General features: G+C 39.2%; 1 protein-coding gene across 2 annotated transcripts in view; it reads left to right on the top strand.

Annotated features, from left to right (window-relative positions):
• Positions 1 to 24: 24 nt before the first annotated feature.
• Positions 25 to 14,669, top strand: part of mettl15 (methyltransferase like 15) — a 39,931-nt gene continuing 25,286 nt past the window's right edge. The window contains exons 1-2 of one of the 2 annotated variants that reach the window (XM_053426093.1): positions 25 to 114; positions 1,859 to 2,110. In XM_053426093.1, the coding sequence (XP_053282068.1) occupies positions 79 to 114; positions 1,859 to 2,110 (288 nt within the window). In that variant the 5' untranslated portion in view covers positions 25 to 78. The other variant, XM_053426101.1, reaches the window with a different exon arrangement.

Here is a 14,669-nt window from a genome sequence, read left to right as displayed (position 1 = left end):
GCGGATAGGCTGAGAGCCGCTGGTCACGGGGCGGGGTCACGGTGACGCGGATGCGGCTGCGGCTGCCATGCTGCCGCGATGGAAGGCGGAGCTACTGCCTCCTGGTCTACTACGGTAAGCTCCAGCCGACCTCCCCGAGGTGAACGCACGGTTGTCCGGCACAGTTAACCGGGGCGAACCGTCCTTGAGTGTAAACGAATGTGCTGCTTTGCTCCACATGCTTATTGGCAGTGAGGGTAGCTAGCTAACTGTGCTAACAAACATGTCGGGTGTTAAAATGCCACTGCTCATAAATACCGTTACAGCCACCACTCACTGTCACGATTCAGGGTAAGAAACCTAATGTTCACACTTGCTAACACAATGTCATGTGCATGTGTTGCTCCACACGTCCATTTGTGTACAGCTGCTCCACGCTAGCTCTGGTGTTTGTGTTTTTCCCATAGCATGGTAGGTAGGTTAGCTAATCTGCTGTAGTATTATCCAATATGTCAGAAAAACACGATGTCACGCGTTTGGTTAAATTACATAAACCAGCAACAACCCAGGGCTGTAAAGTCATGCTAACCTCCTACCCACACCTAGCTTCATGGCTAGCAGATAAGTAGCTATGGCAATGAGAGGACATGTGGGCGTTGCTACTATGACAGGCCCTTGGAAACATAACACCAAGGAATTATTTCTTATTATTATTATCATTGTTTGCATTATTCACCTTATCCATTCACTCAACGTATTGCTCTGGTGAAGAAAACAACAGATTAAATCAACTTAATTATCATGAGAAAACAATTAGGTTATACTCGTATGACCATTAAGGTAAATAACAAACATCACTAATCATAAAAAGATTAGTAAGTGATCAAATAAAGCTATGGCTTGGTGATGTGGCCAAAAAGTTCAATTGTAGCCCTGACCCTGTTCATAGCAGTTGATATTGATAATGATCATTTTATGTCCGATTGTTGATTTATGTCCAATGCACCAACCGCACCAAGGCAATTTCCTGTATGTGTAAATATACTTGGCAATTCAAAGAATTCTGATTCTGATAAATGTCATATTATTATTTCTTTAGTGCTCTTCTGGTTAGATATAATCCCTCCCCACCTTCAAGATGTGATGTTTCATTTATGTGTATGAATGTAAAAAGTTGATTTTGATTCCTGTTCTTCGCTCTGGCCAGCAATCTGACAGCAGTAACACATCTGCACTCAGTAAATTATTGCCACCTATCCAAATACTGTGTTACTCTGCTGCCATTAAACATTTCCACTGTGTTAACCAATGTCGTGAGCAGACTTCAGCTTCTGAACAAAATATATATTTTGTTGGAATCATGCATCTTAACTGAGCCCTTATTTTCAATACATATGGTTGCCAGGAAACACCTGAATACCTTTTCAACCATGTGGCTGACTTTGGTGCATGGTGCGGGTTGTATTGTTCACGTACTATGTTAAACGAATCAGCCAAATAATGACTTTCTCTTATTGTAGTTGTGGTGGTGACACGGTATATGATCCAGAGAGAGGTATTTTGTAATGGGTGCAACCGTTAAGAGGGTTCTGTACTGGCTTAAAGCAGCGATATCCTCTTGTTTTGATTGAGCATCCCCAGGTGGGAAACCATATGCTTTATACAATTAAAATATATTTGCACAAAACACAAAGCCTTACTTCATGTAACCAGTAAACCAGATAACATCATTAAAACTTAATAGTGCCTGTAATCACCTGCTACTTGACTCCATCACCATCTTGCTTCAAAACACTTCCCATATTCTGCAGTTTTACTATTTCCCACGCCTTGTAATCGGTATTAACACTCAATGACATTGCTTTTATTTTCTTCATAGATCATTGTAAGGACCATGATTTCCCACATGTTTCTGCGCTCCAACCCAGTGTTACGGAAAACCCGTCTGGCTGTGTGGAGATCGTGGAGGTCATGGAAGTTAAGCCTACACTCTTCTACAGTTGCTGCATCATCTGGTCCTGGTCACAGTGACAGATCTGAAGAACTGTCTTGTCCTTCCTCTGAAAAGCCCCCTCACACGCCTGTTATGCTCAAAGAGGTGCTTCATTACTTAGACATCCAACCTGGTCAGGTACGTTTGCACCTTTGCCTATTTTTGCTGGCTTCAGGAAAGTTTAAGTCTGTTCAAATGACATTTATTCAGACCAAATCTGTGTCATGTGAAAGTATTAAAAAAAAAATCAATGCTATAATTTGACATCCTCCTTATTAGCATTATTGACAGTACAATGTATTCAGTGGTAAAAAAAGTTCTTAGAATATGTTTAGACTGGCAAATTTGATGTGTGACTGAAATTAATCCTTCACACTGTCCACAGTGATATTTGCAAGTGATTAGTTTGTATTTGTATTTCAGGCATTGTGATCTGGCCTGCCTTGGTTGCCCTGGTAATGGCATAGACATGCAAACTCATACTGAGAGATGTTTCGTACGTTCTGTCCATCTAATGTGTGTCAGAACTTATTGAACACCTACCAGTGTCCTACATGTTGATACGGCTCGATACTTAGATGATTCTTGCTGTTTTGAGTTTGTACCCTCATGGTTGAATGCAATCATTGTAAGTCGCTTTGGATAAAAGCGTTAGCTTAATGGTATGTGTAATAAAAAAATAAAAAAATGCCAATGGTAAGAAGTAAATTTGAAAATGCTTGTAGTATTATTCCTCTAATTGCAATTTGAAGATAATGTAGTGGAAATGGAAATAACTACTTTACGGATCCTTGTTGTGTTTACTGAGATGTTAATTTCTAAGGTAAAAAAAATCCCTTCACACACTATATCATGGCTCGTTATAAAGGCAAAGAGGAAATTGTACAGGGTGCCCGCATCTTGGCTTTCCCTTAATGTATGTTCTATGAGGACAGATGGGCATGAGTCAAAAGCCTTCTGGTGTGGCAAGCAGCATAGGAGGGGAAGTGATGCCCCCCTCCAATATAATGCATAGTCAAGGCAGGTGGGGGCCATGGGTCAACAACTTAGTCAGGAATTGCGCCACTGTAAGTCTGTTGGCAGTACACAGGGTGCTGCGTCGCTCCTGCCTGAACTTTAGCACCTCTAAACTCCTCCGCTGCCCGCCCATTTGCCAACTGTCCCAAGACAGCTTGCCAATCAGATGCTATTAAAAACAGTTTGATAGATTTTCCTTTTTTGTACAGTTCATGCTGTTGCACACAATCAGTTGACGTTCTGTGGAAATGTTATCTGATTACATTCAGATGTTTTAAGTCTTATCTGTTGATTCATTTATTTATGTGATACATGTTATTGCAGTTTCACTGATTATTTTATAGCCACAGCAACATTACAAAGATATTAGGGGTTCTTGAACCTTGTCATGTTACACATTCATATGACTAATTGATAATTCTGTAGGGACAGCCGCATGCTCTGTAAGCTGTAGGGACAGCTAAATGCTCTGTCAGTCTTAGTCAGGCAATTCGAAATCTGCAGTCTGACATAACTCTCTGACACAGGCAAGAATGTGGTGGTGAAGTGTTTGTGTCACTGGTGTGAAGAGGAAACCCTTCCCTTATATCAGACAAATGTCCACTATAATCACTGAGGGCAGAGATATTAGTAGTATGAATGGCTAAAATAATCATCAATATGTAATTGCTCTTGTCAGCTGAAGCAGAGTACATATGAATGGAGTACTTAAGCGATGATGGGTGTCAGGGCAAATACTGCAGTTAAACTAAAGTGTGTAAATGGAGCCTTTCGGTGTCCTGCTGCCTCCCACACAGGACAGCTGGCTGTAAATGTGTTTGCAGGTAGGCTATTTGAACTGGTAGCCCATAATATATTTTGATACTTTTACAACCAACATGCTTTTGTACAATGCTTAAAGGATACAATACAAATGTGGATACAATATTTAATTTGATACAATTTTCTCATTAGTTTATAATCATCTGACACAAATAATCGTGGTTTTTGTTTTAGAATGGGCCCTTTACATCTACATGGGGGGTGCTTCTTCTTCTCCACAGTCCACCATGTTTCTACAGTAGCCCAGAACTCACAAACCAAACACTGTCTCAAGAGAACCTGAAGGCCACCATAGTTTCTTCTATAGCAGGGGTCGATCAAACAGTCTTCACTGTCCATCCCTGAACACTCTGGACTCACTGGCGGTCATCGCGCTGCAGATCAGCTGTGTGTCTGTTGTCTGTTTTTCACACGCGCTATCTATGCGCTACTTTTGGGTGTACCATGCAATTAACCAATCAAGTGACCCCCCCCCCCCCCACTCCATTTAAAAGCCGGTTGTACCTGTTTATATAATGCTGTTATAATGCTTTTATGAAACCTCCTCTTAAACTCAATAATAGTCACTCTCAGGAAGAAGCATGAGGAATCCTTCACGGACGCAGACTGCTTGAGCAGGGGACCTCCTCTAGAATAGATTAATGAGCCATCAGCTGATAGTCCAGGGGAGAAACCCTGTGCTGCTGTAGAAGTAGAAACAAGCTGCCTACACTTACTTTTCAGTCCCAACACACTCCCCCTTGTGGAATTAATGAGGCCATAAATGTTAAACCTACTTTTGTATCAATCTCAGCCTTTCAACAGTCAAGTTATTTTTTAGCAGGCAAAAGTGGATAGTTACATATGACACCATGTACTTTTTACGTCAAGCAATGTAGAGCGGGATCACTGACAAGTAAACTGAATAAACTGAAAGATAGAGTATGTTATGTTGAGATTGTTTCATAATTAAGAATTTAAGTATAGTTTCTGAAATGTGAGCATCAGCCTTGGCATTGGGCCAGTCTAAAAAATGTCCAGATACGTAATTCACAGTCAGTATTGTATTGTTTTCTGTCTGTTCTGTTTCTATGTGTGAATATATATATATATGCAACATGAATATTAAAAGCTGATACGCTTTACCAATTCAGAGGCAACGGCAGAGTAAAGAACCTAAAGTATAAATTAAAGTAATGAAAAGTTACAGAACTATTAATGCCAGCTTATGAGAGAGAGAGAGAGCAGGTGGCCACGAGTGTTGAGCTTGCACATCATAAATAGCATTAACCAGGTTTGACTCATGATGACAATAGAAATGTAACACAAAAAATACAGCAGAACAGACGAACCACAAATCAAAGGTGTTGTAGCTTGTTAAAGCCCTGAACCACAGCAGTGGACGAGTGCTGCATTTTTCACTTGCCCCGTTATTTGGGTTATTTGGCCGCCTGCAATCCGGACACTTGAAGAGGCACTTGGTGCTATGGATAGATGACCACAGAACCCTCCACCAGCTGCTACTTCTCAATGTCTTATTTCTCTTTTTGCATTTTTAGATGCAAGATGGAACATAGACTAGGAAAGGTGGTGTGCAGCAGTCTGACATGAAGGACTTGAGCAGTTACCATCTGTTTTATCTCTCATTTTTACATTGAATGTGGGTTTTTTGAATATAGAGTATGGAGGTTTTCTGGATAGGGCTGTACAATATAACTATATCAAAACTAAAATATCAGTTTTTATTGATAATTATCACAATACGTTTCACATTATTATTTATTTTAGGTTTAAAGACTGATATTTTCTCAGAGTGAAAGTTGTGGTTATTCTTTGTGAACAGATAATGACTTTATCAAAACGTTTTTAAACAGTAAGATATTTTACAAATCTGAAGTAAATAAATCACGAGTTGTATCTCCTCACTGTGGTAATATTGAGATAAATATCACACCTTTGTTATATCACTATTGATTATAGTTATATTTGAATAATTCCAATTCCAATTGTTTTACTGCCCAGGTCTAGTACATTTTGGACCAGTGAGTATAAAGTATTTTTGTCTGAGACAATTTAGAAGCATAATATAAAATTGGTTACACATCTATTGTTAAAACAGACGGCAGTTTTCTTCATCATCAAGTGTGCTGTTGCATTTTAAATGTACCCAGTTTCAGATAAAATATCCTTATTGTGTGACTTCGTCTGAGTTACCTTACATTCCCAGCATCAGCCAGGTGAAGCGCTGCTGTGAGTACAAGCAAAGGTGTAATATGATCATGTCTCTTCAAATTAGTTAAAAGCCTTGCAGTTGCTGTATGGCACATGCAGCTGAGGACTAGAAATGGCTGTAGGAGTAGATTGGAATTTGAGGGAGTCACAAAAGTTGCATCCTGAAGATGTTATTTTTGCATCCTTTGTAAAGAATCAGCATTGTTAAGACAGACAATTTATAAATTACGTATGGTTGTGTTATATATTTATAGTTTTGTAAGTGAAAATTCTCATTATTAATATGTCAGGAATTATTTTACTTATTTTTATTAACTATGTGTAGTAGTACATTTTTTTTCTAAAATAAGATTATTTTATTTCAGAAAGTTATATAAGCTTTAAAACAATGTTTTGTGTATGTTGATTTTACAATACATGTAGAAGTTGTTGTATAGCTCAGATACAGAATATAAACACTGTACGTATTATCATGAACAAGCATTATAGTGTTTTCTCTGTGCTAAATTTGCCCCAACAACTTCTCCTGGGTCATGCCAAAGTTTTTCTTTTTTTTTCTTTACACTCCTTTTTTGGGAGCACTGAGTAGTGAAAGAGGAGGCTGGTAAATAATTGATCCTTGTAATTAAACACTCCAGCCAGGGATGCTGGGGCTGATTGACGGCCAGATATTAGGCCCTTGTCTCGTAAGGTTGCAAGTTTAGTCTGAGGTTATCAGTGGCCAGAAGAGTCTTTCTCCCCCTCCCTGCCTCATTACTTTCATGAGTAGAGCATTTCATAGTGGAGCGGTGGGTGGGGGTGTGGTGTGAAGACAGTCTGGGACTTCATTAGCCAAATGGGGTGCCTCGCACTACAGAGCGCAAATCGTTCAGCCTTGCTGAGCAGACAACCCCTCTGCTGGTGCTTCACCACACTGTCCCGTAGAGTCGTTTTAGCCCTTTCATCTTATACATTCTCCAGCCTCAGGTTCACTTAAGCAACAACTTGAACAAACATAGCGAGCTTTCCTGTGCCTACCTGAGCAGGTGCCAACCCGCCAACCTACATCGACTCACCATTCAGTTTAACTGCATTGCCGACAAAGCTGTATCTCACACCTCACAGCTCAGTGTGTGGTTCAGTAAAGTTTCTGTGCACCTCTAAAAGTAAATCATTTCTCAAATTTTGCACTTTATTAATGTTTGATTGAACTTGCCACAACACCATTGACTGTGAGGGTGAGAGAGCGAGACAAAGGACGAGAGAGAGTGAGACAGCAAAGGAGGTAGAGAGAGCTCCCTTTACAACTGATGCATCCACATATCAACAAGTAACAGTTCATGCTAATGTGAAGGGGGGAAGAATGTGCTGGTAGTTACAGCTATTACTGAAAGTTGCAGTTTCTGCAACATTATGCAACTTTTTTACATAAAATAGCAGCCTACACTACACTGATTATACACTTACCTGAAATATTGAGAATTGACCTCTTAATTTCTCACTTCATGCCCCAAACACCTGTTCTTGACCTTCATACCTTTGGTGAAGAGGTACGATATTGCATTAGAAGTCCCTAACTGAATAATAGTCAGGCGCTTAAACTGCCAGAATGAGGTACAGCAAGTTTAAGTGTTAAGCCATACTGAAGATTTGTCAAGAATACTTGGCACCTGCTTGCTCACCTTGTACCACAGGCGCCCAGCATATGGCTTGAGTCCTCGAGCAGTGTTTACAGGCTTGGTTTCGGCCCTTTGCTGCAAAAAAGACTTTCTTAAAATCAGTGTTCATCTCCAATATTCACTGAGGGAACTTTTAAAATACCACAGTTTGCAAAAGCAGTTTGACATATTTGTTATGGCAACAGCTCTTCAGGTTCATGTAGCCTGGTATCATGAGGAAAATGTGCTGTTCAGAGCCAGTCAGTCTGTTTGGTGAAGCGATTGATAGTCTGTTTCTTTGTGAACTGAAAACCGCTTAATTGCTCAGACTCCGAACCCAATAAATTACCACATGTGGCTGCTGAGACGGCCGCAGAAGTTACATAATGTCGCTTAAATAACAATCATTGAAGTCATATATCACTATTCTCACAGGCGTCCAATATATAAAAAAAAATAAAGTGGAACGGCTCCTTGATCCTGAATTGATACTATTACAGGAGGCCTCATTGCAATATTTACATCTGATCCTGGTGTGAGTGTGGGTATGCTAATCAGATACATGCCCTGTGGACAGCTAGATTGAGATGACTCATTCCTGCAACACATTATCTGGGTGGTCTTTCTTTTGGATATGTTCAGAATAATTATATAACAAAACAACTATCACTTAATCCAATTTTTACTCATTACTGTTAAGGAATCATTTTAATATTTGTATTCATATATATATATATATATATATGTTTATATATTTTCCATTATTTAACTATGACAATGAGCAGAAAAGGTGATTTATCATGCTTAGATATGTTGGTGTCCTCAGCATTAACTGGGGCATTTGTGTACTTTGAAGTGATAAAGGATTTGTCATAGACAGGCTTCCTCTCTTGCATGAAATTTAGTTTTGCAGTGATCTCATTTAGCTTTATCACTATTTATTGTAATAGCCTAGCCACACTTATCTGTGTTAGAACAGACTGTCTTATTGTAAACACAGCCTGCATACAGTTGGCTTCTGTAAGGTGCCATAAGTCGTGGCACATACCAACAAATCAGGATCACAGAGCACTGGGTTCACACCAGTAACAAATGGCATTATTCTACTTTTTACCTGATTGACGAGAAGCAGTGGATGTTGATTGTTGTTTTTTGTAATCATAGGCCAATTGAAACTGAAGGTCTTGTTCTTAACAGGTGCAATGGATTTACATTGCACCTGTTAAGATTTACTTTTGCTGTTGTAACTGCTGTTGCACCTTTGCTAATAAAAGTAAGTTGCACTGACCTTATGTCTATAGCCAACATTATTTATATTCTCAGCAGCAACCAGAAGAAGTTCTGTTGCTCTCAGCTGGGGTGCCCCCACTCCTCTTCTACTCTGTTTCCAGATTAATTTGGCAGGGAAGAGCATGTCCGCTCGACACTCCATGGCACTGCTGACCTTAACAAATAACAGAAGTTTTCTTGCTTCTCTCTCATTGTTCCTTCACCGTCTTTACCGCCAGGTTGACCGATCATATTAAACCCCCAATTTAAAATTAAATTGCCAAAATATGGGCACTTTAATGCTTCAGTGGCCAGATGTGCTTGAATAACATTCATAATTTAGGAAGTGGGGAGAGGACTGCTTTGTATGTTTACTGATTAATGTCTGCTTTCTGTTACTTTGCTGGTTTGGAACAGTTGCACATGATTTTGTATTTCTGCCCACATAGGTTTTGTTTGGGATTTACAGCACAATTGTATTTACACTCACAGATCTGTTTTCAATTTTGTGCCAAATGGATCAAAATCAATGGTCCGCTCTACTTCTTACCTGTACTTATTACCACCTTTACAAATTATAGTCTGTTCTAGTACCTTAAGCTTAGGGCTGGACAAGGTGACCAAAGAAATATTTGAAAACCATTGAATGTTGATACTGTGATAGCATGGTTGCAGATCTCTGATTTCCCACATTTCAAATGATGTACCTTCCTGTTGAAGAGTCATTAACAGTCCAATGGTTATTTGTTACCCACAAAAATAACAAGAGGAGCAGACGAGACGCACCTATGCAGGTTTTAATCAATATATTTCCTTAGACCACAAGACATTTGTGATCGTTACACCAACCACAGCTTCCACTTTGACTGTAAGTGAAATCATTTGCTATAAATTGGTTACGGTAATAATTCTTCCTCACAAATCGGAAACTGCTAACGTGATCATGATGTCAGAATGGATAATGAAGTGAAACTAAAGGGCAATTCTGAGTTTATGGCCATCTGTTGACGCCGAGGCAGTCAGTAAGCAAATTATAAAACAATTCTAGATATTGTGGTTTACAGAAAACAGTTGTACCTTCTTTCTGTATCTCTCTGCCTCCTTTTTAACAGGTACTGTAAATCCAAAACATTGCTGGACTGATGATTGTGCCCGTCATGTAAAGGCTAAAGGCAACTCTATCAAAAATCAGCACATAACGCTGCGCTACAAAGCCTCCCCCCTCCCCCAAGACCTCTCCAATGCCCCCACCCCATTCCCCAGTTCCTTTCATTGCATATTGTGTTGTCAACCCAGTCTTCAAACTACTGGAAGCATCTTCATAAATGCCTTGAGATGTCTTATCCCTATTACCATGCCTTCCACCACAAGGCCTTCATTTAGCTTGACTCCTTTTTGCACTCCTTAATGGACTTGGCCCTGTTCTTCTTTTGTCTTCCTTTAGTACCATGAAATTCACCTTCAGGAGAGAAAACCATCCTTTCTGTTGCTTCTTTACATTTTGTGAATATAGTTAGATGATTCCACCCCCTCTTTTCAGTTTCACGTCCGTTTCCTCTTTGGCTTTATATAGTTTGTATTGTTTCCTTGGTGCACTGTATTGACAGTAATGTCACACTTAAGAGAAATCTTTCAAAGCAGGCACCAATGAAGCACGTAATCATTTTGAGTAGATCCACTGCATCATATTTGACCTTATTTCGTATTTCCTGTTAAAACAAAGAAATAGCCTTTTGACATTTCTCTGTTTCCTTTCAACCATATGTTAACAACCACAATATATGCCACAATAACAGCACAATTATTCTTGAACTACATAATATTGTTGTACGTCATTTCAAGTCTAAGCGTTGCTTCTCAACATGTTGTGTCTATTGATGCTCGCGGTGCATACCGTTTACATTTGAAATAATTCAAGGTACAAATCAGTAAATGCTTATTCAGGGAGCAGATGTGAAAGTCTTAGCTTTTCGCAACAACTGACAGTCTTTGATGCTAGGAAATGGGACTGTATCCCAATTTGTACACCCTGACATTTGCGAGACATTTTATAAAAGCGCTGGGGGGAACAGTTAGGTAAATTGCCCGGTGCAAAATTGCGGGAAACTTTCTGGACTTCAGCGCATGTCTGATAATAGCGTTTTGGTACATATCATATGCTGACCGTGATTGTTGTCCTAAAGCCAAGACTGCTTTCCTGCACCTTCTTTTGTATTCTTCCAGGTTGGCTGGCATCAAGGGAAATTTATTTGTGATTCATGCAGCGTAAGGGTCATCTTGAAGATCCCCTCCAGACATAAAATACTCTGCTTGGAGTAATGATTTGTATCTGATTAATCCACAGAAAGTACAATTACTTTAGTAACATTCCTAATCGCACAGCTGCCTCTTCTAAGTCCTACATTTTGAATTTTGTAATTATTAAAAAAAATGCTGCTTCTAAAATGTCACTGCTGAAAACAAGATGTCTTTGACTTCACTGAAATGTGAATATTCAGTCTGTGTACAGAGGAAATGTTTGTTTCCACCTCACACTTGTAGGCTGACTGTTGAACTGTGATTGGCTTCCACACCAGTAGCAATGCCATAAAAGTGTATGTGTGTCTGCATGTGTTGAACTCAGATTTAAGGTGAGCACAGAGACACATTTTGCCTTCAGCAGATGAATGTGAAAACAACCTTCTTGTACACATGCATCATTCTGCACAGTGAAGGTCGCAAACCCAAACAAAAGCAAAGCACAATGTTTGGTGGATGACAATATTGAAGCAATTTGTTTGTCAATGCTCTAGATCCATATAACTCTCAAAGTGAAAGAATAATGATATTGCTGTTTGTTAATTGTGAAATAATATTAACAAAATGAATTCCTTCTGCACCATCTCACTTCTGGCAATTGAGTTGAATGGACCAATCAAAAATAATGAGGATTTCACTCACAGCAACCCCCCTCCCAACCCCAAACTAACCTGTTTGACTGTGGGGAAACATAAATTCAATTATCATGAATGGCTGCCTCCCACAGTTACATAGCATAGAGGTGAGGCTGAAGTCTTTACTGATTTTAGGAATCAGTATCCTGGAGCCACTTTGCTGAGTTTCCCCCCGGAAATCTCCTTTACAGATAAGGTAGTTGTAATTTTCATAAATTTCAAGATATTAAATCCTGTTCCAGTAACATTTTGAAAATGTATCCCAGTATAACTGTGTTTAAGGAGACTGATGAATGAAAAGGTGATACATGTGTAATCTGTTTATGTTCAGGATATCTTAGTACTAACTGTAAATAGATTTTAAGCAGCTACTGGACCTTTGCTGGGAACCTCCTGCAGATTTGACTCATGATATCACTCACTATAATTTGCTTGTTATGGTCTGCGTTCAGTTTAATGTGAAATTGAATGTTTCCTGCAAAGAAAATGTAGCTCAGTAAATCTCCAACCTGCAAGACAAAACAGGCAGTTTGGGGGGGTGGGGGTGGAGAGTGATGACTCATGCTCACAGTAGAGGTCCCTCCCTTTCCATTTCTTTCAGTGTCCAATCAGTTTTTCCCCAGCTGTCACTCATTGCCTCCAAATCAGATCCCCACAATGCTTTCCTCTGCCCTATAAATCAGTTTATTTGCAAAGATTTAGAACATGCAGGGTAAATAAAATTGCCGCTCTTGTCACTTTGACACACAGATTGTGATTGGGTTTAATAATGTGATCACCTTGCAGTTCAGGTGATAATCTTCCATGATGTTTCAGTCTTATACTGGCCCCGAATTCAACCAAAACACAAATGATCGATGAATATATGTTTCAGAATCAACTTTAAAGTGACTGCTTGAACCAAATTGCGCTATGCTTTAATTTGACAGAAAGAAGTCAAATACTAACAGTCAAATAACAGTTATATGAGCAGGTAAATTAATTCATCATTTTTAAATGAAATTACTTTTAGATTACTTTCTCAGAACGCAAGCAGCAGAAGGAATGTGGTAGAAAGACTAATCGTTGCCTTGGATTGCCCACGTACAGTAAATATTGAGTTATTGGCTCATAGTTTCAGAGAAGATGCAAGTGCCTGCTATCCCTGCTTCTCCAGGGATCTCCTCGGCACCATTGTGGTGTAAGATCCAGTCTCAGGACTCCTTGAAGTGGGCGGATGCTTGACATGAGCTTTATGAGCTTTATGAAGAGGAGGAGAGGGACCCGGGTTTTCCTCTTTGCAGTCAGATTTTTATTGAAAAATGTAAAAAATGTAACTGTAGAAAAAAGGCCTGGCTGGTATGAATTATATGAATGTGGTGATGAGAAACAAATGTGAACATAAAGGAGAGGAAGGAAGGATGGAAGGGATCATACTGGGGAAGATGTTTGAGAGGCACTGAGGTTTTTATGGCCCTGGTAAGATCTAGGCAGAACTTTAGGGCAGCAGTATATCATCATGTCATCCTCCATGCTCCAGGATGAGTAAACTAGTGAGTCATTCCTTCTCCTACCGTGGCATCCTACCTCAATGACTGTGACCTTAAATGGTGATACGGTTTTTATGTCTTGAGATTTGTAACTGATTGTGCTTATTTAATAACTTCAAGATATGATTTTAAATGTATAAATTCAAAACAGCTTGATGCATCCAAGTTCCTTTGATGACTCTTTGACAGACTCTTTGTAGGTAACTGGCCCCGATTGATTAGTTTCACTTTCACTTAAAAATGTTTAGGTGAAAATGTATGAGGAGAAAGAACTATAGGCGAACCACTTTTGAAAATGTATACATTATTTTTGTACAGCGCCACCTTGAGGTCAATCAGTGTATTTTTAGTACTTGAGTAGTAAACGGAATTTGCCACCATCCCGTTGATTTCCCCGTTTAAATTTTTGCTGCATGAACAGTTTTGCTGAGAAGACAGACAGACAGACGGACAGACTGAAGCTGCTGGATCCGAAAACAAGTCAATAAAACAGAATAAAATTAACTCATGGTATAAAAATAAACAGACTAAGGTTGTGACATTACTTCAAATTAAAAGCCACTTTAAAAAGGCTACGTCTTCTGGTTCCTTTTAAAAATACCAATCAAACCACTGTAATATCCAGAGGCAGCGTGTTACATAGTTTAAAGGCATAAAAATAGGTACACCTTCTTCTGTACTTGTATGGGACGCATACGGAAAAACAACAAAGTGTGTGGAAGACCTTAATTATCCAAGCTCCATTCCTAAACTTTGTCCAACGTTCGTGGACGATTGTAATAAAACTGAAATCTTAGAAGAGCGTCATATTTTTTTTCTTCCTTAGGGCTGACTCAGTCTGTGGTATGCTTGATAACCAGATGGAAGCTTTTTGAAAATGATGTTATTGTAAATCAGCAAAAAGTTTATATTAAATCATTATCCCCAGACATGTACAAAGGAAGGTAAGAAACGGGTCTGTAAACAATGTCTTGACTGATCATAGATTGGATTGGAGGCGAGGTTTTACCATTGATGTCTTGAAAACTGTGGGAAAGAGGCAGTTTGTTAGGAATGGGGTCTTCTCGGATATTTCTCAAATATCCAAGAAGTTGAACTTCCATCAGAACCCCAGTTCGACTTTTCTTTCCTGCAACACAACCTTTATCCTGTCTGTGTGTTAGAGGTGTCTTAAGGTAGGAAATATCAGACGTAGTGGAGGTGTCTCCTCACCTTATTTTATTATTGTATATTTTCATATTACTTTATTTTATTGTATATTTTATTTTATTAACATAGT

The sequence above is a fragment of the Pleuronectes platessa genome, chromosome 1, assembly GCF_947347685.1.
Source record: "Pleuronectes platessa chromosome 1, fPlePla1.1, whole genome shotgun sequence".
Classification (NCBI taxonomy): Eukaryota; Metazoa; Chordata; class Actinopteri; order Pleuronectiformes; family Pleuronectidae; genus Pleuronectes; species Pleuronectes platessa.
Note: the sequence above shows the minus strand (reverse complement) of the source record. Positions and strands in the feature narration are given on the sequence as shown.